The sequence below is a fragment of the Carcharodon carcharias genome, chromosome 2, assembly GCF_017639515.1.
Source record: "Carcharodon carcharias isolate sCarCar2 chromosome 2, sCarCar2.pri, whole genome shotgun sequence".
Lineage (NCBI taxonomy): Eukaryota > Metazoa > Chordata > Chondrichthyes > Lamniformes > Lamnidae > Carcharodon > Carcharodon carcharias.
In genome coordinates this window covers 94,608,079-94,633,034 of record NC_054468.1, presented here as the reverse complement: position 1 = coordinate 94,633,034, position 24,956 = coordinate 94,608,079, and the positions used below count along the sequence as shown (strand labels likewise).

The window sequence follows — 24,956 nt, the reverse complement described above, 5'->3', positions numbered from 1 at the left end:
CTTGACAACATAGCAACGGAGCAGATAAAGCATTTTGGACAGCAAGCAAAGAAATGGCTCCTACAATTGTTCAGCCACTGTCTGGCAACACACAAGCTACCTAATATTTGGCAGAAGGCACATATAATAGCACTATTAAAGCCTGGAAAAGATCCTAAGGGTTTTTGGCCAATTTCATTGCTTTGCCACACCAATAAGCTGTTTGAACGTCTGATACTCAATAGGATAGCACCAACTGTAGTTGAGAAGATCATTCCAGAGGAAGCAGGTTTCTGCACCGGCAAATCAACAAGCCAACTGCTCAACCTCACACAACATATCGAAGATGGTTTTGAGCAAGGGATGATAACAGGTGCTGTTTTTGTCGACCTGTCAGCAGCAAACGATACAGTGAACCATAGACGTCTCCTCTGCAAGATCCTAGAGATGACAAAAGATATTCACTTAACAGAGCTGTTAGATAGCATGCTTCAGAATCGCTGGTTCTATATTGAACTAGGTGGGAAGCGCAGCAGGTGGTGTATTCAGAAGAATGGTCTTCCTCAGGGAAGCATGCTTGCACCACTGCTGTACAACATCTACGCGAATGACCAACCTGTAGACGGCGTCACACGTCGTTTTATATACGCTGATGGCTTATGTGTCACCGCCCAAAGCACTGATTTTAACACGGTGGAGAAAACGCTTTCTGAGGCCTTGGAGGGACTAACATCCTACTATGAAGAAAACCACCTTCGCGCAAACCCATCAAAAGACGTAAGTTTGTGCATTCCACCTCAGAAACCGTGAAGCCAAACGCTAGCTTAAAGTAACCTGGTGTGGAGCAACACTGATGCATTGCGAGCACCCTATCTACTTAGGAGTCACCCTTGACAGATGCCTCACCTTCAAGAACCACATTGAAGAGACAAAGGCAAAAGTGAGCGCACGAAACAACATCCTGAATAAGCTCACTGACACAAAATGGGGAGCAAGCTCGAAAACATTGTGAACCAGTGTACTTGCTCTTTGCTATTCCACTGTCGATTGTGCCTGCCCTGCATGGGAAAGATCTACTCATGCTGAGAAGATGGATGCCGTTCTGAATGCAAGCTGTTGACTTATCACAGTTTGTTTAAAACCGACAAGCACCAGCAGCCTATATATCCTGGTGGGTAATGCTCCCCCTGATATTAGAAGAACAGTAGCCTGCAAGACAGAGCCACTCCGTCAAACATCAGATGAGAGGCACCATCTACATGGTCATACACCTACACCCAGCCGCCTAAAGTCAAGGAAGAGCTTCCTGAACAGTGTTGTTCCATTACAATCAACCCCATCTGAAGCCCACATTGCTTTGTGGAAAGACCGGCTCATCAGTCTCGAACAACCCCCAGCGATGGAAATTCTACCAGATGAAAGCCTTCCCCCAGGAGCTAATTGCAACTGGGCAACCTGGAGGTGCCTTAACAGACTTAGGACTGGTGTAGGTTGTTCAAAGGTGTCACTAAGCAAATGGGGATATACAACCTGCCCGACAACTTGTGAATGTGGAACTGAGCCACGGCCTATGCAACATCTCCTGCAATGTCTATCGCTAGAAGAACCCTGCACTGTTGCATATCTTGCCGCATTTAACAACAAGGCGCAAAAATGTGTCCAGTTCTGGCTGGGCCATGTATAGACTGTCCGTGGACACGATAAGAAGAAAATATTCAACATCAAGTTTGAGGAGGAGGTGTAGAAGGTGGTGTCATGGTAATGTCACTGAATAAGTAATCCAGAGGCCCAAGATAGTGTTCTAAGGATGAGTGTTCAAATCCTACTTTAGCAACTGGTGGAATTTAAATTCAATTAATAAATCGAACTGAAAAGCTAGTCTCAGTAATGGTGATCATGAAACCATTGTCAATTGTTGTAAAAACCCATTTGGTTCACAAATGTCCTTTAGGAAAGGAAATCTGCTGTCTTACCTGGTCTGGCCTACACGTGACTCCAGAACTATGGCCATGTGATTGACTCCTAACTGCCCTCTGAAATGGTGTGGCAAACCACTTAGTTCAAGGGCAGTTAAGGATGGGCAGCAAATGCTGGCTTTACCAGCAACGCCCACATCCCATGAAAGAATAAATTAATCTTATGAGGAAAGGTTGGATTGTATCCATTGGAGTTTAGAAGGAGAAGTAACTTTATTAAGACATAAGATTATGAGGGGACTTGACAGGGTGGATACTAAGAGATGTTTCCCCTTAGAGGAGAGACTAGAATAAGGGGGCACGGTTTAAAAATAAGGGGCCTCTATTTTAAGACAAAGGTAAGGAAGATTTTTTTTCTGAATGTCGTTAGTCTGTGGAATTCTCTTCCTCAGTCCTGAGCATAACATGTTCTGCCAAGAACTCAAGCTCAGCCAAAAATGGTGAGTCACCAGATGAGGCTGAGATAATGCAGGAACTGGCAGTGAGCAGCTTTTCTCATGTCTCTTAGTGCCAAGAATTCAAGAGAATACTGGTATCATAAAGCTAGTAGAATACCAGCACCTTGATAACTCTATGTAAATAGGTCAAAGGCAAATTCCACCTGGTTCTTCCCAGGTGATAACTGTTGGTCTGGTAACACAACTGCACCCCGCCTTTCCAAGCAGTGTGGGGATTTATCACTGGTGGCCATAAAGCAACTTACCACAGTCCATGGTAACCAGGAGGTGACCTATGATCAGACACACCAAACTCAGAAACCAAATGACAGATGCCACCCCAAACAGATGCTATGGATCTCAACTCAATGCGCGCGCACCCCCCCCCCCCATCCACTGCCATGGGCCAACCAGCCACTGAATTCTGTCTTTCACACAAAAACTTGCCTTGGAATCTTCTCCCAAACAGATGCTTTCTCTCAGATGCCTTCCACAAGGGTTCACCTCCAGGGTTTTGAACTCTCCTTCCGATGTTCCTCTCTCCTGGGTCACCACATGTGTGTTCAAGCTTTCCCCCACGCACACTCTCCCACTGACTCAGCTGTCAACAGCTTCATATGCCCATAGCAAAAGATTTACAGACCTTCAGTTGTCTCTTTGAAGCTTCTGGCTTCTCACAAGCCTTTATCTCTTTAAGCTTGAAGCCTTTCTCTGCTCTTCACTCTTAACTCCACTTAACAGGAACTTTTTACAGGTTTCTGTCCTTCCTTTGACTAGAAAGTCTTTTTGGGACTTTCTCCTGTTCCATTAAGGCAACAGTAAGACACAGATTTTATAAGACCCAGGCAAAGTAACACGATACCCTGGACAGTTGAATTCAAACTGAGTTTTCTCAGCTTCATTTCCTTGTAGATAGCAGCTTGAGGCTTAGATCCTGGAGGCTTTTCACATTTGTTAGATCTTAGAATGCCTTTCCTTGCACACAGCCTTCTCTCCTTTATACATACCTTCCATCATAAGGTCAGAAGTGGAGATGTTCGCTGATGATTGCACAGTGTTCAGCACCATTTGCGACTCCTCAGATACTGAAGCAGTCCATGTCCAAATGCAGCAAGACCTGGACAATATCCAGGTTTGGGATGACAAATGGCAAGTAACATTTGTGCCACCCAAGTGCCAGGCAATGACCATCTCCAACAAGAGAGAACCCAACCATCACATCTTGATGTTCAGTGGCATTGCCAACATTGAATCCCCCACTATCAACATCCTGGGGATTACCATTGACCAGAAACCGGATTGGACTAGCCATATAAATACTGTGGCTATAAGAGCAGGTCAGAGGCTAGGAATTGTGCAACGAGTAACTCGCCTTCTGACTCCCCAAAACTTGTCCACCATCTACAAGGCACAAGTCAGGAGTATGATGGAATACTCCCCACTTACCTGGATGAGTGTAGCTCCCACAACACTCAAGAAGCTGGACACTGTCCAGGACAAAGCAGTCCACTTGATTATCACCACATCCAAAATCATTCACTCCCTCCACCACTGACGCACAGTAGCAGCAGTGTGTACCATCTACAAGATGCACTGCAGGAATTCACAAAGGCTCTTTAGACAGCACCTTTCAAACCCATGGCCACTAAAAAGGATAAGGGCAGCAGATGGATGGGAACACCACCACCTGGACGTTCCCCTTCAAGTCACTCACCATCCTGACTTGGAAATATATCGGCCTTCCTTCATTGTCACTGGGTCAAAATCCTGGAACTCCCTCCCTAATAGCACTGTGGGTGTACCTACACCACATGGACTGCAGCGGTTCAAGAAGGCAGCTCACCACCACCCTCTCAAAGGCAATTCGGAATGGGCAATAAATGCTGGCCCAGCCAGCGAAGTCCACATCCCAAGAGAGAATTTTAAAACATTTCCCCTTTGAATGCAAATTCCCACTATTTCACAAATCTGAAACTTAGGCTTGGCGAGCAGGGGCGGGGCCCGCTCGCCCAGGCGTAAAATGACGTGGCATGACGGGCACGTGTCCCGACGTCAACCGCGCGTCGTTTAGATTTTCAGTTCAGTGGGCGCATAGCTGAGTCAGCTGCGCGCCTGACGAACTGTTAAGGTCATTAATGAACTAATTAAGCCTATTGAGAAAGCTGCCCGTCCAACCTTAAGGTTGGCAGGCAGGCGAAGATCCCAAGCAGCCTTCGCATTTTTCATGGAATCTCATCCACGGGCGGGATGAGGCTTCATGAAGGGTTTATAAATTAAATACGTTTTTTCAATAAAGCTCATTGACATGTCCCAGCTCGTGATGCTATCACATGAGACATGTCTTAATTATTTTCTTCTTTATTAAAATTTTTGGAACTTAAACTAATCTCCCTGAGGCAGCTCTGTGCCCCGACTCAGGGAACTGCACAGGGAGTGCTCAGCGCCTTAGTTGGCCCGCCCACGCAAAATGGCGGCTAGTCTGGTTTATTTAAAAATGCAAATGTTCCCTTTACATTTCATATTCTAAAACTTCCCCCCTGTTTATCTACTTAACATTTCAAACCTAGCTTACTTCCTGATACATCAAAGCCTTCAGACTAGCTGCCTTTAATTCAGTTAAGACCCACACACGCACATAAACTCAGACACGGACCCCACTATTACCTTACAATAAATTCCATAACATTATGAAAATACTTGATTTTACATGTTGTTTCCCCCTTTCTATTGATAGCAAGACTCAGCGTGGAATAGTTCTTACTGGGATTCTTCCCTAAAATCTCAAAGTTTTGGAAATCTTCACATTCAGCCTTCCCTCACTCCTACTTTTCAATCATTCAAAGATGATGTCAAAGTTGGAAACAAAATAAGACAAAAAAGGAAAAAAATTGCTTCATGTGGAAACTCATTGCAGGATTTTCACAGTTTTTCCTTCACAGAAGGGGTTTGGAAATGAGTTATATTTTAAAGCAAAGTGAATCTGCACAGAATTGAAATAAACAAGCTGAAGACTAATTTAAAGATACACATTAAAGCCAGGAGAGCCAGTTTGTGGAATGTCGCAGCTCACTGTCTAACTCAAACTGATAGTGAGGGCTTCTTGATTGCAGGCTCATTAAGTCAAAGTGTTTTTTTTTGAGAATAATAGGAAATATTTTCTTGAAACGCACCAAAGGGTGAGGGGAGATAGCCAGGTTTATTGACAGGCATGCATATTGACAGATCATGAGCTGGTTCGTGAAATTTCTCAGGTGCAGCCTGCCACCAGCTGGGAAAAAAAAGAAAAGGAAGGCAAGGGTAGACAGGCAGTTGGGTCTGGGAAGGGAACGTGATATAACAAGGAGAATGTCCTGCCAAGAGCCAGTCAGAACCAGAAGATTAGCTAGGGAATTAATAGGTATAATGTGACATTTTAATTTTTTTATTGCTGAAAAATAGAGGTGCTGTCGAAGCTTTTCATCTTGCACTCATCAAGACAGACAAAAGAATGCTAAATTTCAAAGGGAGCAACAATTTATACTGCATGAGTAAAGATGCTGATTGGTTGGCAAGTCGACTCAGACTGGTAGAGGTGTTCATGGAGAATGCACCAGAGAACTACTGTTCCCCAAGCTTTTGTTCAATTCAAAAAAGGTGCAATGCCAATTTGTTGTTCATGGAATTCTTGGCATACTCAGGTTTGTTCAGCCAGTGCTGTCCAATTGTGGAATCACATCTAACATTAGGCACTATGTTCTGAGTTTTGTAAGTATGGACTGGTTGAGTACAGTCAGTGCTCTGCCTGTTGTGAGTAGCCAAAGGGACATGCTGTTTGATACAATCTGATAGCCTTTGGGATATATGGCCTGTGGACCTCGCATCACATTGGCACTGAAATTCATGTACCACATTACTCATTTGTGTGGGAGGCAGAACTTCAGAACAATACTCAAGTTCTGTACTACCAAGTAACTATTTTTATTTTTCTTGTTCTAATGAAGGGATCTGTCAGTTGAATTTTGACAATTTGCTGTCTGTAAAATAAAGCAGCATAATGCTTCATATCTGATCTCCTCAGTGAAGTATTTCCATTCACCTTTGGAAAGATTGGTGAAGAGTAATTGAGGGTTCGTGTGAAAGACAGTATCCAACTCAGATTATGAGAGTGTCCCATTGTTCCAGACTATGTAATTAGATATGGAGCATTCAAAAGCATTCCACACGTGTAAGTGGTCTTGTCATCAGACAAGCACCACTGTACTGAAAATGTCAAAGGTGAACCCAAAACTTAAAACAGACCATGGCAGCAATATGGGATCTTTCAAGAAATGCTCTTCATTAGATTTATGTTTTAAAGCTACCTTAGATGGCCAGTTGCTGCTGATGAATCTGGATGGGGGATGGTGGTTGGTACAAGTGATGCCTAGCCTTCACCTCTTATGCTGTTAGAAGTTGGAATTCTACTGTCCCTTGACATGCAGCCTGGGCCTTTGGCAGAGTGAGCCAAGGATCTTGGGATGATTCTGCAGTTGTGGCCTGGCGTTGCAATTGGTGGGAGTATGATCAGAGAATTGCTTTGGGACCACAGTGTTGTCTGATTTTCATCCCATGCTCCCTCTGAACATGCTCCCCTCTAGGACCCTAGAATCATCCCCCTTGTGTGTACTTTTTTTTAAACAGCACTGCACTGTTGAAGATACTGCCTTTCAGATTGAGAGGTTAAACAGAAGGTTCTGCCTGCCCTTTCAGGTAGATGTCAAAAATCCCATGGCACTGTTTGGAAGAATAGCAGGAGAATGCTTCCCGTTGTGTTGGTAAATGTTTATCCCTCAATCAGCATCACTATCGAAGCAGATTATGTGGTCATTTATGTCATTGCTGCTAGTGGGAGCTTGGTGTCCGCAGATAGACTACTGCATTTCTGACTACAACTATAACTACACTTGCAGAACTTCAGTGGTTGTAAAGCACTTTGGGACTTCTTGAGGTGATGAAAGCGCTGTAGAAATTCAATTTATTTCATTTTATTTTTACCATGATTGTTCATTTTCCCTGTCTTTAGTTGTTCATTTGAACCCAGCTGTTGAGCCACTCTCTTGGATGTTGGGAAACTGGATTTCTGAGCCCCTGGGGGAAGGCTGTTACCCAACCATCAAACCTTTCAAATACATGGAGGAAGTCCAGATCACGCACGTAGGACAACCCATGCTGAACATCTCGTAAGTCAGAATGTCTTTTATTCACAGTTTCAGTCTGGTTTCCAACAAAATAGCCATCCAGAGCGGAACTTTGTCCAGTTGCTAATCAGTAGCATGAGAGATGGTTTTCCCAAATTAGTGAAGAAAGATTGCTGATGAAGGGAAGAGAATTTCTTTCATTACTAAAATCGAATATTTGAAATAATTTGGTAGTATTGACGCTTTGCAAGAGAAAGTGGGAGGTGTAGGCAGATGGCCATAGATCAGCAGTTGGCAGCATCATTGTTTGCAGTGTATGAGGCAGCTTGAGCTGTTTTGTGCCTGGTGTTATCGGATCTCCTAGGCTTAATGAACTGAGGAAAACTGGGCGGGGAGGGCTCGACATAAAGGAGCCAGCCTGATAAAAGATAAGGCTGAAGCATTCACAACAATCTCCAGCCAGAAGTGCCGAGTGGATGATCCATCTCAGCCTCCTTTGGAGGTCCCCAGCATCACAGATGCCAGTCTTCAGCCAATTCAGTTCACTCCACGTGTTATCAAGAAACGGCTGAAGGCACTGGATACTGCAAAGGCTATGATGCCTGACAACATTTTGGCAATAGTACTGAAGGCTTGTGCTCCAGAACTTGCCACGCCCCTAGCCAAGCTGTTCCAGTACAGCCACAGCACTGGCATCTACCCGGCAATATGGAAAATTGCCCAGGTATGTCCTGTACGTAAAAAGCAGACAAACCCAACCTGGCCAATTACCGTCCCATCAGCCGATTCTCCATCATCAGTAAAGTGATGGAAGAGGTTATCAACAGTGCTATCAAGTGGCTCTTGCTTAGCAATAACCTGCTCACTGACACTCAATTTGGGTTCTACCAGGGCCACTCAGCTCCTGACCTCATTACAGCCTTGGTTCAAGCATGGACAAAAGAGCTGAACTCCTGAGGTGAGGTGAGAGTGACTGCTTTTGACATCAAGGTAGCATTTGACCATGTGGCATCAAGGTGCCTTAGCAAAACTGGAGTCAATAAGAGTCAGGAGAAAAACACTCTGCTGGTTGGATCATACAGAGCATGGTTGTTGGAGGTCAATCATCTCAGTTCCAGGACATCCTTTCGGGAGTTCCTCAGGGTAGTGTCCTAGGCCCAACCATCTTCAGCTGCTTCATCAATGACTTTCCTTCAATCGTAAGTCAGAAGTGGGGATGTTCACTGATGATTGCACAGTGTTCACCATTTGCAACTCCCCAGATAGTGAAGCAGTCCATGTCCAATTGCAGCAAGATCTGGACAATATCCAGACTTGGGGCTGACAAGTGGTAAGTAACATTCATGCCAGATAAGTCCCAGGCAATGACCATCTCCAACAAGAGAGAACCTAACTGTCATCCGTTGACATTCAATGACATTACCATCGCTGAATCTCCCACTATCAACAATCTAGGGGTTACCATTGACTAGAAACCGAACCATTGACTAGAAACTGAACTGGACTAGCCATATAAATACTGTAGCTACAAGAGCAGGCCAGAGGCTAGGAATCCTGTGGCGAGTAACTCACCTCCTGACTCCCCAAAGCCTGTCCACAATCTACAGGGCACAAATCAGGAGTGTAATGGAATACTGTCCACTTGCCTGGATGAGTACAGCTCCCACAACACTCAAGAAGCTTGACACCATGCAGGACAAAGCAGCCCACTTGATTGGCACCCCATCCACAAACATTCACTCTGTCCATCACTGATGCAAATGGCAGCAGTGTATACCATCTGCAAGTTGCACTGCAGGAACTCACCAACGCTCCTTTGACAGCACCTTCCAAACCCACAATCTCCACCACCTAGAAGGGCAAGGGCAGCAGATAGATAGGAACACCACTACCTGGAAGTTCCCCCCCTCTCCCCACCAAGCCAATTGCCACCCTGACATGGAAATATGTTGCCGTTCCTTCACTGATGCTGGATCAAAATCCTGGAACTCTCTTCCTAACAGCACTGTGAGTGTACCTACACCACATGGACTGCAGCGGTTCAAGAAGGCAGCTCACCACCACCTTCTCGAAGGCAATTAGGGATGGGCAATAAATGCTGTCCTAGCCAGTGATGCCCACATCCCATAAAAGAATTTTAAAAATCTTCTTTACTCAATTGGATTTTCCTTTTAGGAGCATGAATTCTTCTTCGTCCGATTTTCCCCCTCAATATATTTGCTGCACTCGAGCAGTCCAAAAGTCAGGTAGGAAAATCCGTTTCTCTTTATTTTGGAGTGCCAAGGTGCTGTAAGCTTCAGGGAAGCTTCTTAACCTGTGGTTAAATACCATTAGGAGTGATTGAGGCGATAATATAGATACATTTGAGAGAAAGCTAGATAAATACACAAGGAAGAAAGGAATAGAAAGGTATGTTGATAGGGTGGAATGAGGTAAGGTGAGGCAGAACTCTTATGGAGCTTGCTTCTGTGAGTAAATTCTATGTAACCTCAAATAATTGTGCTGCACAACTGTCTTTTGTCAATACTTGTACAAACAGCTAAGGGTTTGGGGTTTAGGAATGTTATGACCATGATTGGACCAGCTTATGACACTGCAGAATGCAAGCAGATATGTTTTTCCTGCGCTTTATTACATAATCAGTCAACAGGCTTTGTATACTATTGTGGAGAAGAGGTGCAGAGAAGCTAAAATCTTTTTTTGCAAACTGAGGAGTCATATGTACAGTTGCACTGTCTATTCATCCTCTTCGCAGGGAACGGTACACTGCATAAGGGGACCACATAAAGAAAGGAAAGATCTAGAAACATTGTCATATTTTAATAAGTATTGAGCTAAAACAAAATACTTATTTTAAGACAGGAATTTAAGTTGTGCTTATCCGCAATAAGTCAATAATTATTGCCTATTCTGGCGTCTGAGCATGGAGATCGAGTAGTTAGGATGATTTTTTTTTTAGATGCGGATGATCTTGCTTGGGCTATGCCCAATAAATTCAACCTTCTCTTCGCTGCCTGAGAACCTCTACTTGCCAGTAACAGTTGTTAATCCTTCAATTCATATTCGGACTAACTTTCCCTGTTTATTTTACAGATTTAACGGTTTCAATCCTGAAACTAAGAAGCCAATGCATAGAGAGTGTGGCTTTATCAGAATCAAGCCTGGCACTAACAAGGTGGCATTCATCAGTGCCCAAAACACAGGTACAGTACCACCTGCACAAAGTGGTGTCCATGAATAGACTGAAGTGGGGAATTGAGAGCATGTCAGCTGCACAGTATATTTAATTGGCTGCTGCAAAGGAAGGGTTTTTACACTTTTTCTTGTTTATTGAGCAATTGATTCTTTGTATTTTGGGTAATCCAGAAGTCTCATGTATTGAACCTTATTGCATAACTTCCAAATATCTCCAAACCAACCTCTAAGAATTGTAACACATCAGTGTGTATTCTCTCCCCATAAGGATACATCCCAGAGTGAAGAACGCATAGAATGCCCAATGTTGCTCAAGAATTCAGAAGGTATCCCAGTAGCCTACTAGGTACAGGTTGGTAAGAGCCAAGCCTTTGACCCAGCTGCAAGACTCTGGTTCATTGGTGGTAATCAAAGGAAATGGGTTGTTTGGCAGGAGATTCCAGCCTATGCCGGAGGCATTGTCAACCACCCTTTGGTAGAATCATGATGCTCCTTCCTCTTTACTGAAGTCCAACCAATGAGGGCCCAAACTTGCCAAGATCTGGAATAAGCAGATGGAGAGGAGTAAACTTGTTCCACATTGTAGAACTAGAATACCTAGTTCCTTAACGTATCACAAGTTGGCTTATGTAGGTCCTTCCACTGTGTTGCTTTGCTGCAGAAAATTCAAGTAATAGTCTCTAGAATTATTGTTTCCACATCCTGAGGCATGGCTGTTATTTTGGATTTTCTCTGACACCTTTTCTTGTGTTAATGATTTGAGGCACATCATGTTTTCACTGAACTGAGATCTGTGTCTTTTATTCTCTGCCAGTTTCATTTGTCCCACTTTGCTTTCTCACTCATTCACTGGTACATTCACTATAGTTCCAACACAAAAAGTTCAGCTCATCTGAGGGTAGGCTCACACAGGGTAGGATAATTCCAGTGAATAACCTAGTAAAGAATACGTAGGGTACCTAATGCTTGTCATGAAGAGATATTAATGTCTATAATGTTATTGGAAATTATTTTTAAATTGCAATTGTAGTAGGGTCTGTGCCTATGTATGTGTGTGTCTGTGTGTAGGTTAATTGGATTAAAGCCAGCTAGTCTGGGTGCTTTGATGTATAGTAGTTTTGAGATGTTAATTAGATAAACGTAAGGAAGTTAAAAGGTAAAGTGCAATTTGCATTTTTAAATAAACCATCCAAAAGACTGGGTGAAATCTTGCACCTAGTTGGGAGATGCTAAGCAATGTGTTTATATTACTAATAAAATTAGTGGGATGAAAATATTATTGTTAGAAGATGTGACATTAAAAACCTAGTAATACAATGGAAAATTTACATTCAAAGGGGAAGCTAGGTATAAACAGCAAGGAGTTTGTGGGCATAAGGCAGAGACATTTAAAATCTAATCAGCCTGTAAGCCGGCAACTGTGTCTGCAAAGGAAACAAATTGAAAGGATCCTCATGTTGAATTCGTAAGGTCAAATGTGCTTTCCCTGGTGTCTGTTTAAAGGGTTACTGTTGCCTTGGTGAAGATTTACCTGGGAGTGATTAATTTGGGCATTTGTTTAAAAGTTATTATGGTAGTAATTTGTAGGCTTGTTTATGTATTTAATTTATTGTTCAATTAAAAATTGTTTAATTTAGTTTTATATAAAAAACCTTTTGAGGCTTGGTGGTTTTATTCTGAATTCAGAGCTGCATCTCAAACATACCAATTGAAAATATAAGTTATGACAGTTGTTCAAGTTTTCCTCTGGGATTGAAACAACTCAGCCTTTACCAACTGTGGTGTCATAACAATGCTGCTTATCAATTCAGAAGGTATCCCAATAACTTACTATGTGCAGACTAAACTACTGATCAATTTTATTTAAAATTAACAATTTGCAGAAGCAAAAAGAATATAGGTAAAAATATTAAAGAAAGAACTGGATTAATCCTCAGTGGATTAATCTATTCTTTTCTGGGGCACTTTCAGATTTTTTTTTAAAGAAAAGGGAAAGTTTCTTTGGCAATCAAGTTGCACTCAACAAGGTCCCGCAAACAGCAAATAAGATTTTTGTTATACTCTTTTCATGGATGTGGGCATCTCTAGCTAGGCCAGCATTTGTTGCCCACTCCTAACTGCCCTTGAGAAGGAGGTGGTGAGCCGCCACCTTGAATCACTGCAGTCCATGTGTGTAGGTAAATCCACAGTGCTGTGAGGGAGGGAGTTCCAGGATTTTGACCCAGTGACACTGTTATGACTGAGATGGGAGGAGTACATGCATGATCTAGCCCAGCTACTTTTGCAGGCTAAACCATTAATTTAAAAATTTAATTTTCTCATCAAAATGGCCAATCGTCCATTGGTGCCCAGAATAAGAGTCTTCAACCACGCTTCTTTCAATAAACTTGGAATAATTGTTCATTATAAAATGAAACTTCTTTTTAACAAGTTGCAAGTGTTAGTTACACATAATTATAAGCGGGAAGTATAACTATCTATCTCTTCCTAAAGAATTTCCCCAGCGTGTGTGCACACGCACATATATACACAGACAAAGAACAAATCGATTCCCCCTGAGAGATGGGCTTTAGAGGATGGGCGTATAGAATAAAGGATAAAGTTTGTAGGGTCTCAGCGCCATTGACCTGGAGTTCCCTTGTCCCGGGACATCTGGGAGTTCTCACCAATGTAGAAGTTACCCTCAGATGAGGGTACCCTGGCTACAGGTTGATAGCCACACACAATTGCATGCAATGTGGAGAGAGGGAAGTGTCAGCTTTGTGATGTGCTCATCTTGAAATGGGACTTGGGCAGGCATATCATCCAAGTCATATCTAGAATTGAACCCGGATTGTGATGGTGAAAGTGCTGAATCCTAACCACCAGATCACCAGGACTGCCTACCAAAGCTGCTTTGTGTAATCTCTTTCCATGATAACATGGTCAGCTATGACTGGGCAACATTGGAACTTTGAGGTCTGCAGTTTGGTCAAATAGGATTGTGCCCTGGCACTGACACTGTTAGGCATATTCTTCTCTTTGCTGCTGTCATGTGCCTTCAGTCTATCCACAGAAAGTGTCTGCTTACATCCCAAAGCTGACGACAAGCGGTTCAGCCTTGCTCACTTGAAATCAAAGACAAAGGTGCACCAAGTCCTCATCAGAGTTGCTCCATGCTGATGATGCCCTCTAGCATTCCATACTGAAGGGCACCTTCAGTGGCAAACGGACAGACTGTCCCACACCTGGGAGAGTTTGCTTTGCCGTCGGCATCAGGAAGACAAATGTCATAATCCAGGCTGTTACTATGCTACCATCTACCAACATTGACAATGTGATGCTGGAGATTGTTGAAAGCTTCACATATCTCAGCTCTGCAATCACCAGCAATCTCTCACTTGATGCTGTAATCAACATCATGCATCATAAAAGCTGCAGCTGTCATCTCCATGATACATAAGAGAGCGTGGAACAACAGTAACCTGACTGAGAACACCAGACTCCGAGTCTACCAAGCCTGTGTCCTCAATGCACTCCTCTAAGTGGTGAGACCTGGACAACCTATGCTAGGCAGGAAAAAAGGCTGAATATGTCCCACCTTCGCTGTCTCAGATGTATCCTTGTCATCTCTTGGCAGGACAAGATCACTAGCTCGGAGGTCTTGAAGCATGCTTATTCCATCAGCATACACTTATTGCTAAGCCAATGACCTCTGCACTAACTCAGCCCTGTTCATTGGATGGATGATGGCCGTATACCAAATGACCTTCCGTACGGTGAACTGGCGACTAGGCCATGACCTGCTGGACACCTGCAAATGAGATATGAAGATGGTGGATATTGACTTGGATGACTGGGAGACCATCGCCAATGTCTGTGACCGCTGGAGGCTGACTGTCTGGAAGGGCATTGGAAGAGGTGAAGAAAATGGAAAGCTTAGCTGGCCAAGAAGAGAGACGAGAGAAAACAGACCAGTGAACCCGGCACCTTCTCAGCCCACTGTCTCCATCTGCAGCAAATGTGTCAGAGACTGCCATGCCAGAGTGGGGCTCCTGAACCACACCAGGCGATGTTTAATACGGAGTTGACCACCAAGGCGCAACCATCATCTCACAAGACAAAAGGCTGCCAGATCCAGAACAAAAAAGTGTATAAAGATAACAATCATATACAGTAATACCATTTCTGATGTCATCCGAGCTACTGCAATCTATTTTAGAGCAAGAAAAAGGCTTCCTTTCAATTTTTATACAATGCTGATCATTGAGGGGTAATTTTGTAAGTTCACACCACCGACTCACAGATTAAAGTGTCGACTGCCCATAGTTTTCTGGCCATTAATTTTAACAGCAAGAAACACCTAATCTTTTCTGTAATTGCTGTTGGATTGAACTAGGCTGAACAACACAAAGTCAGTTCACCATTGCTGTTCAAAATAACCACATGTAGTCATTATTGTAATTTAGCCTCCCCACTTAAAGCATTGCATTGAATCTCGAAACTTGAGCACCAACCACGCAAGGCAAATGTTGCAACTTCAACCTTTTGGGAGTGAGATCTGTTTCTTCTGTGTTTAAATGTTGAACGTATTTAGATATCCCTCTGGAAAAAAATAAATGAGCTTCTGCAATCTGTTGATATTGCTTACCATAAACTCTGATCAGTACCTTACATTTGACAGCTCTGGTCTGCATTATCACATCACTATTATCGGCATAAATTCATTTACAGAAACAGAATACACCCAGAGGTACTGATTAGGTTTATCTTTTTCCATTATTTTATCATGGCTAGCATGATCATCAGTGTCCTTTTCTGAAATGAACTTGCATAAAAATACCTTAGTACACTTTTCGTAGGATGTGAGGGTCTTTGAGATAGTGTAGAGAACTTATTCTAGAATAGTTCCCAAGATGAGCTGCAAGATTAAACTGAAGAAGCTTGGACTAAGAGATTGAGGGGAGATTTGGTAGAGATTGACAGATTTGGATAAAGTAGGAAGAAGCTGTTCCCATTAGCTGATCGTACAAGGATTAGGGGACACTGATTTAAGGTTTTGGGCAGGAGATGCAGTGGTATATGAGGAAGAACATTTTTATGCATTAAGTGAAAATGACCTGGAATAAAAACAAAAACAGCTGGAAAAGCTCAGCAGGTCTGACAGCATCTGTAGAGAGGAAGACAGTTAACGTTTCAAGTCCGTATGACTCTTCATCAGAACTAAAGAAAAATAGAAATGAGGTGAAATATAAGCTGTCTGAGGGGAGTGGGACATGTGGAGCTGGATAGAGGGCCAGTGATAGATGGAGGCAAAGAAGAGATTGCCAAAGATGTCATAGACAAAAGGACAAAGCAGTGTTGATGGTGGTGATATTAGCTAAAGGATATGCAAATGGTGACATTAAGGGTAGAAAGCAGGACGAGCAAGTGACAGATGGCCCTAGTCGGGGTGGGGTAGGGGGAAGGGATCGAAATGGGCTAAAAGGTGGAGATAAAACAAGGGATGGAAATAAATTTAAAAATAATAATAGAAATAGGTGGGAAAAGTAAAGTATATTAAAATATATATATATATATATAAACTATTAGAAAAAAAGGGGATCGGAAAGGGGGTGGGGATGGAGGAGAGGTTCATGATCTAAAGTTGTTGAACTCAATGTTAAGTCCGGAAGGCTGTAAAGTGCCCAATCAGAAGAAGAGGTGCTGTTCCTCCAGTTTGTGTTGAGCTTCACTGGAACATTGCAGCAGGCCAAGGATGAACATGTGGGCATGAGAGCAGGGTTGTGTGTTGAAATGGCAAGTGACAGGGAGGTCTGGGTCATGCTTGCGGACAGACCGAAGGTGTTCCGCAAAGCAGTCACCCAGTCTGCATTTGGCCTCTCCAACGTAGAGGAGACCGCATTGGGAGTAGTGAATGCAGTAGATTAAATTGAGGGAAATGCAAGCAAAGTGCTACTTCACTTGAAAGGAGTGTTTGGGACCTTGGACAGTGAGGAGGGGGGGAAGTAAAGGGGCAAGTGTTGCACCTTCTGCGGTTGCATGGGAAGGTGCCGTGGGAGGAGGTTGAGGTGTAGGGGATGGTGGAGGAGTGGACTAGGGTGTCCTGGAGGGAACGGTCCCTATGGAATGCCTCCGGGGAGGTGAAGGGAAGATGTGTTTGGTGGAGGCATCATGCTGGAGTTAGCGGAAATGGCGGAGGATGATCCTTTGAATGTGGAGGCAGGTGGGGTGATAAGTGAGGACAAGGGTGACCCTATCATGGTTCTGTGAGGGAGAGGAAAGGGTGAGGGCGGATGCGCGGAGATGGGCCGGACACGGTTGAGGGTCCTGTCAACCACCATGGATGGAAAACCTCGGTTGAGAAAGAAGGAAGACATGTCAGAAGAACTGTTTAGAATGTGGCATCATCAGAACAGATTCTACAGAGTCGAAGGAACTGAGAGAATGGGATGGAGTCCTTACAGGAAGCAGGGTGTGAGGAGCTGTAGTCGAGGTAGCTGTGGGAGTTGTTAAGCTTGTAATGAATATTGGTGGACAGTCCATCACCAGAAATTGAGACAGAGAGGTCTAGGAACAGAAGGGAAGTGTCAGAGATGGACCATGTGAAAATGATGGAGGGGTGGAAATTGGAAGCAAAATTAATAAATGTTTCCAGGTCCAGACGAGAGCATGAAGCAGCACCGATGCAGTCATCGATGTACCAGAGAAAGAAGGGGAGGGGGCCTGAGTAGGACTGGAATGTAATGACCTGGAACTTGCTGCCTGCGAAGATGGTAGAAACGGAGATGATCAATGATTTAAAAAGAAAATTGGTTGGGCATTTGAGGGAAATAAATTGTAGGGTGGTGGGTATAGAACGGGTGAATGGGACTGACTGGTTGCTCTACAGAGGCAACATGGACTTGTTGGGCTGAGTATTTGTTAATAATCTCCATTTTTTGCTTCAGCTTTGAATGTCAAGACTAGATGCCAGAATAGCCTCTGTCTCAAAGAAATTGTGTGTTAAACAAAATGTAAGATATAGCCATTTAGCCAGAAATTAATTCTTCCTTTTAGGAAAGGATTTGAATTAAGTGTGCCCACACTCTGCTTATACATGTCACAACAAGAGAACATTCTTGTCATTCTCTATCACTACTTTCTTTGCATTGTCTACATTTCACAGAACCTCAATGGCGAGGTCTTAAACCTGTGAGGATCAAATAGAGTTATGAAGTTTCATACTAGTTACTTTTACTCTGACTTCTTTTCCTCACAAACATTCTGGAATGCTGTACTATAATTTGAAGCAAGTATTGTATATTCAAGAACACTTTTGAATTCAAGTCCAGCCCTGACGAGGCATAATATGTCTCCCTGCCATGGAAAGGTCCTTATTTAAATGGGTTCAGAGTAATCTTGGTCCTGCTCCTTGATCAGCACAAATTGACACTAGATTGGCAGTTCATTTAGAGGGGCCATTAAAGGGGTCTAGAATGTCATGCATAGAGTCTGAAGGAGCACTTCTGAGGATGAGATTCGGGAGTTTCAATGGAGTAGTAGTGAGTGCTTAACTCCTGATCAGTGGTGTGTCCAACATGGAATTGGGACAGTGCAAAGAGTGCTTTACTCTGCATCTACCCTCTGCTGACAAAGAGGTAAGTTGAGTGTTTCAATAAAAATGAAACTTATTCTCCTCACTGACTTATTTTACCTTGATCATAGCGAAAGGAGCCGATACACCTCTCTTTACCTTAACTGTGCAAAATCAAAGGTTGAGTTCTGAAACCTCTCTTCAGAAAATCAACCAATATTCCGTTTTCTCCCCATGCTATCCTGAAGGTGCTGATTCTTGCTGATGTTTCAATTTGTAGATGCCATCAACTTGCTTGTACCTCCTTCAAATAAACATTCCTCATGCCTAGCCTAGTCTAAGTCTCCAGAGGTTATTCGACCTTGGAGGATTTTGCACCCAAGCATAAACCTCCCCTCATCCGGCATAAATGTAAGCATATTTCCCTAGGAATCTTTTCCCTTCCCTGCTGCCACACCTAGGTCCCACTAACAGCTAATGATTGAATAAATGGCCAGATATAATAGTAATGATTGAGAAGACCTCTCTCTTTCTGTCCCTCCTGCTCTCTCCCTCCTACCTCTTCCTGGTCCCCCTATTAGCTAATATTGTAAATGGTCCAATACTCTGCTGGCCAGGCATTCTCCACCCTTCATAATCATCAGCTTACCCAAAACTCTGAGGCCAGTATCCTATCCCACAGCAAGTGCAGCTCATTGCTGTCCTTATATCCTGATCTGTCAATGAGAGTTAAAATTCTTGGCCTCACTGCTCGTTATCTCTGTAACCTCCTCTTTATTGCTCTAATCTCGTTCTCTGCATCTCCCCCATCCCACCCCCCAACCTTTTGCTCACCTGCTGCCAAGGCCCCACGCTTGGAATTCCCTTCTGTAAGCCCTCTTTAAAACTTATTTCTTCTGCCCAGTTTTTGGTCAACTCTTCCAAATATCTCCATCTTTGGCTCATTATCTTGTTTCCCTTGTGTCTCTGTGAAGCACCTTGGGCCATTTTCTAAGTTCAAGGTGCTACATAAATGCAGGTTGCCCTTGCTAAATACTGCCAGGTACTTGAGCAGACAGATGGGCCTTAGTTTAAAGTATCATTCTAAAAAGATCCCTGTAAGAATACAGGGACTTCCACAATACTGCATCTAACCTATCTTAAACCTTCAAGTTCATAGGGGGTTTTGTACCCAGAACCTGTGACTTAGAAGTGACGATGCTATCAGTTGAGATTACCAAATACTTCATGGAATTAAAGAAGTTAGAGGAACTCGAGATGCAGGTGGATGCCAGCTGAGAAGGTTGGATTCCCAGAAGGATGAGCTAAATGGTCCAAAAAGCTTTCTTTCATCAGTTAATAGATTGAAAAAAGGCTATCATAAGATTCTATTTAGTATTTATGGCCAAAGTTGTTTTTATGTTTAATGATACTGAAATTTACCCATCACTGCATTCTGCCATCGTAGAAAGGCAGTATCATTTTGTTGATGGCTTCAGAGTTTAGTGTTCTCCATAGAGGGAACCAAGAGTATTTATCACTTCAGGCAGTTTTTAAAGGATGCTAGGAAAGTCCATCAGCAGTTTAGTGAAAGACATACTGAAATGTAATTCCAATGTTCTTTAACTGGTCAGGAGCCACTGAGAAATAAAAAAAATGATGGAAATACTCAACAGGCCACGCAGCATCTGTGGAAAGAAACAAGGTTAACATTTCAGGTCAATGACCCTTCATCGGAACTGAGAAATGTGCATCCTACTCATGTTACCTCAATATTAGAGGCCAGTATTCAAACCATCTTGCAATCTGGCAATGTGCTTCGCACCTGCAAGACATTTATTTAAAGTATTTTGCATTTATGGTGCACTATTGTCTTAACATAGCTCCAGGTGACAAGCTCTTGACACTGTTGTGCTCCAAACTGGTTTCTGTGTTAAACGATAGAGGTTCCTACCCTTCTTGCAGTTACTTTGGCCTAGTTGAATTATATGTGGAAGTTACCAAGCTGTAAAGAAGATTGGAGCAATCTTTCGAACCCTTCCCCCACCTCACCCCCACTAGGGCCATCTGTCACTTGCTCGTCCTGCTTTCTACCCTTAATGTCACCATTAGCACATACCTTAGCTAATATCACTACTGTCAACACCCCTTTGTCCTTTTGTCTATGACATCTTTGGCAATCTCTTCTTTGCCTTCACCTATCACTGGCCCTCTATCTAGCTCTACCTGTCCCACCCCCTTCTACAACTTATATTTCACCTCATTTCTATTTTTCTTTAGTTCTGATGAAGAGTCATACAGACTCGAAACATTAACTGTATTCCTCTCCGCAGATGCTGTCAGACCTGCTGAGTTTTTCCAGCTACTTTTGTTTTTGTAAAGAAGATTGTTGCTTTAGCCATCTTGGGTATTATATTACATAAAAAGCTCTCTGCATCTTCTATCATCTCAAGACTTGTCCATGCTTTTTGTTCATATAACTTCCTTGTTTTGTTGAGTCGCTCTGTCTGATGCTGTGTTAAGATCATAAGAAATTACCTACTCCTGCTTCTATTCAGCCCTTCGAGCCTGCTTTGCCATTCAATAAGATCGTGGCTGATCTGACTGTAGCTTTAATTCCAGTCTCCTGCCTGCCCTCCATAACTCTTGACTGCCTTGTTGATCAAAAATCTGTCTAACTTGGACCTGAATATATTCAATGACTCAGCTTCATTGCTCTCTGTGGAAGAGAATTCAAAAGCCTAACCAATCCTCAGAGAAAAAATTCCTCCTCATCTCCAGCTTAAATGTGAGACCCCTTATTTTAAAAACTGTAGTCCTAGTACAAGGGGAAACATCCTCCCAGCATCCACCCTATTAAGTCCCCTCAGAATCTTATGTTTCAATAAGATCACTTCTCAATCTTCTAAATTCCAAATCTTTGAAAATAACTGCACTGTACTCTAGGGAGAAAGGTGCTGAAAGTATGGCGCTTGAGCATTCTATGGTGCTAGAAACTAGAGGTGTATTTATATAAATTTTGGCTACAAGAGAACAGTGGTGTGTGTGTTTATTGTCTGCCCCATCCTCTCATGTAGGCCTGTTGAAGGCAGATTTGGTAAATAGAGGCGTGTTTTTCTGAGTATGCTGAAAGCTGATTTCCAAATCAGCCTCTAGTGGGCCTGCGGAGAAGGTGGGAAAGACATTATTGGAACTTTTTTTATTCTCATCTCCTTGGAACTGCAAGTAGCTAACTAGGAAGTGGCTCTGAGTCATGTTTTAGATGCTGAACCGGTTCTGTTCTCCTGTCACAGAAAGTTCAGTGACTAGGTCAGAAGGTTCTTGTTCCTACAACGCATTGGAATATTTTGCGGCTGTTGTAAGATAGATTGGGTCATTTACAGGAGGATGGTGGCATAGCGGTAATGTCATTGAACTAGTAACCCAAAGGCCCAGGTTAATTTGCTCTGGAGACACCGTTTCAAATCCCACTACAGCAGCTAGTAGAATTTAAATTCGATTAATAAAAAAGACTGGAATATGAAGCTAGTCTCAGTAATGGTGACCATGACAACATTCATTGATTGTTATAAAAATCCATCTGGTTCACTAATTTCCTTCAGCTGGTTTGGTCCACATTTGACTCCAGACCCACACTAATGTGGTTGACTCTTAACTGCCCTATAAAATGGCCAAGCAAGCCTCTTTCAGTTCAATGGCAATTAGGGATGGGCAACAAAAAAATTTACATCAGTGAATTTAGGGGATGATGAATGCACCACATCTTTGTCTTTGGCTGCATTGTCGTAGTGTAAGGTGCCTTTTAAAGGGATGGTTTCAGTGTTCATCTTCTCTCACGCTTATTTTGCATGATAACCTATTCAAATATGGTACATTTGCATTTAAGGAATGAGGAAAACCAAATGTAAAGTTGGTTGTTGTCTTAAATCACTGTGGAATTCTTTGCTATGATTCTTTTCAGCTTTCAAAGTTGCTGTTCTTCCTTGCTCTAGTTCAAACTTTTGCCCCTTGTAATATAATTAGAACAGGTTGATGCAAGCTCTGCATGTTAATATATCTTGTGGAGATATTCTGCATTATGTTTGCCCATTATCAAGTGTTGGATGTTGTGCTAATTGTTCAAATGTTAAGCAGCTCGTGTTTCTTGCTCCGGAATTGTACTCAACAATAGAGAGCATCATTGTTAATACCAGCAGCTTATCCGGCAGATCAGAATTTCAAATGCACATTGTGTTTTACTGTACAAATAATGTTAGGTTTTTTGATATCTTTTATTCAGACTATTTTGATGTTAGCATTGTTTTTAAACTGATATTTTTGTTCTGACCCAAGGTATTGTGGAAATTGAAGAAGGTGAAGTGAAGGATCAGGAGCTGACACTAGCTTCTCAGTCTGTAGCTCGAATGTCCTTTGCAAAAGAGCCTCATGTCCAGCAGGTAAGAATAGGCTTCAAGCACCTAGATGCATTCCCTTTACTGCATCAAAGGATTTATTATCCTACTGTGTTTCACTCTCGCCTTCTCCCATGTGAACGCTCTTGTTCTCTCTACTCTCAAGCTGGCAGTTAGGTAGCAGTGCTATTGATGAAAATTATTTTTGTTTCTGTGTTGTATTTTGACAGACTTAGATATTACACTCTGTTAGCAAGCTGTCCTGTCCTCTGCTGAACTCATATTGGAAACCAGACCAAATTGAAATGGTGAATGATTTTTCACTTGTTGGTTGTAAGGATCCACCAACTCCATCCCTTTCCCTTGCAACTGGACTGTTTGCAACCTTGGCAGTATATTTGACTCTTGAGATGAGTTTTGATTGCAGAGCTGCCCCATAACTAAGACTGCCTATTTCTACCTCCATAACATTACCACTTCTACCTCAGCTGATCTGCTGCAAAAACCCTATGCGTGCCTTTTCTACCTCAAGACTTGAATATTCCAACACACTCCTGACCTGTCCCTCATGTTCTTTTCTCTGTAAACTTGAGGTCATGCAAAGCTCTGCTGCCTGTGTCCTAACTTGTATTAAGTTATCCATCACCCCTGTACTCACTGACCTATATTGGCTCCTGGTCCACTAATGCCTTGATTTTAAAGTTCTCCTTTTTTCAAGTCCCTCTGTGGCCCTGTCACTGCCAACCCCTGCGATCTCCTCCAGTCCCATAACCCTGCGATATCTGCACTGCTGCAATTCTGGCTACTTGAGCAGTCCAGAATTTAATGATTCTATTAATGACAGCCATGCCTTCAGCTCTCAAATCCCTAAGCTCTTGGTCATCCAGTCTAACTGCCTTATGTGCCTCACTTACGTGCCTCGGTGTCAAATTTTGTTTGTTAACTCCCCTGTGAAGAGCCTTGAGGCATTTTACTATGTTAAAGGTGCTAAATAAATACACCCTGTTGCTTGAAATTAGTGGTTCCACAGCATAAAACTGCAAAGAGCCATCTGTCTCTTTGACAAACCTGAGAGAACTGTCATGCAGCATAAGAAACTCCTGAGGCTGGGATTAAGATTTTTGAAGATATTTGACTGCTAGTTAAGGCATAAGCGGGAGGTGCCAACCTGAAGCAAGCTGTCTGGAGTCTGCTGGCTACAGAATCACATTGACTATGAAATGAGCCTTCCTGTCCTGCTCCAAACTGAGGGAAGCTCCGAAGTTACTATTCTGCGCTCTGGCTAATGGAAAATAGTACTGTAGAATAGAGCACTTTGCAAGCCCCGTTATTCCGCACACAAGCAGTTTGTTTTCAAAGCCAGAGAGTGGCCAGATTTGCTTGTGTGGAGTGGTGCTCACCTTTTACAGGCAAACCTTGGTCTAACTGAATGGTAAAACAGGCTCAAGGGGCTAAGTAATGTTCCTATGTTTCAGGTAATTGCACTGGAATAGGGAGTTGATCATCTTTAGGGCAAGCTCCCAAAATGGAAAAGGTACCATGATCTGTGCTCAGGGCAGTCATTCATTGATTTGTGAATTAGCAGCCCTATTAGCTAACTAGCCAATATTTATCTCTCAACTAACATCACTTTAAAAAAAACAAGTTTATGTCATTTATCTCATTGCACTTTGTGGGGCTTTGTTCTTCAGAAATTGTTAAAACAATGGCTGCACTTCATTGGCTATGAAGTGATTTGGAATGTTTTGCAATGTTTTCAACTGGTGAAGTATATTCTATTTGATTTTCCCCATGACTTTGTTTGTTCCTCATTTTAATTCTTGCTGTCTCTGTTTCTGTTTGTGTTTTAACTCTCTCTCTCTGCATCTCATTTACATTGTTGTTTCTATCTGGCAGTTCCACTATTCTTCTCATTGTAATCCTCCTTCCTTATGTCTCCTCTTTCTTTTATACACTTCAAATTTCTCTCCACCTTCCTAGGTCTGTCTTCTCTCTCTCTCTCTCTCTCTCCCTCTCCCTCTCACATTCCTATTGTATTTGACCCCAGGAAGAGCTTCTGACCACGTATCCACACCATCACTAAGATTGCTTATATTCACCTCCTGTAGAATCACGTAACTCCTCCCTTGCACTCCCTAAAATCCTCCAAGATCTTTGCACTCCTCCAGTTCTGGCTCTTGTGCATCCCCGATTTTAATCGGTCCACCATTGGTGGCCATGCCTTCAGCTACTAAGGCCTGAAGCTCTGGAATTCCCTCCCTGAACCTCTTCTCTCCCACTTTACTTTT

At 42.8% G+C, this 24,956-nt stretch overlaps 1 protein-coding gene across 8 annotated transcripts in view; it reads left to right on the top strand.

Moving 5' to 3' along the window:
• LOC121275299 (peroxynitrite isomerase THAP4-like) overlaps positions 1 to 24,956 on the top strand; it is a 76,115-nt gene that overhangs the window by 33,551 nt on the left and 17,608 nt on the right. For 7 of the 8 annotated variants that reach the window (XR_005942380.1, XR_005942379.1, XM_041182748.1 and 4 more), the window contains 3 exons: positions 7,434 to 7,590; positions 10,642 to 10,751; positions 22,610 to 22,713. Coding sequence is in view for 6 of the 8 variants with exons in the window: in XM_041182748.1 (XP_041038682.1) it covers positions 7,434 to 7,590; positions 10,642 to 10,751; positions 22,610 to 22,713 (371 nt within the window). In the remaining 2 variants the exon portion in view is untranslated. Of the gene's footprint in view, positions 1 to 1,576; positions 1,738 to 7,433; positions 7,591 to 10,641; positions 10,752 to 22,609; positions 22,714 to 24,956 lie in introns of those variants that run through there. The other variant, XM_041182750.1, reaches the window with a different exon arrangement.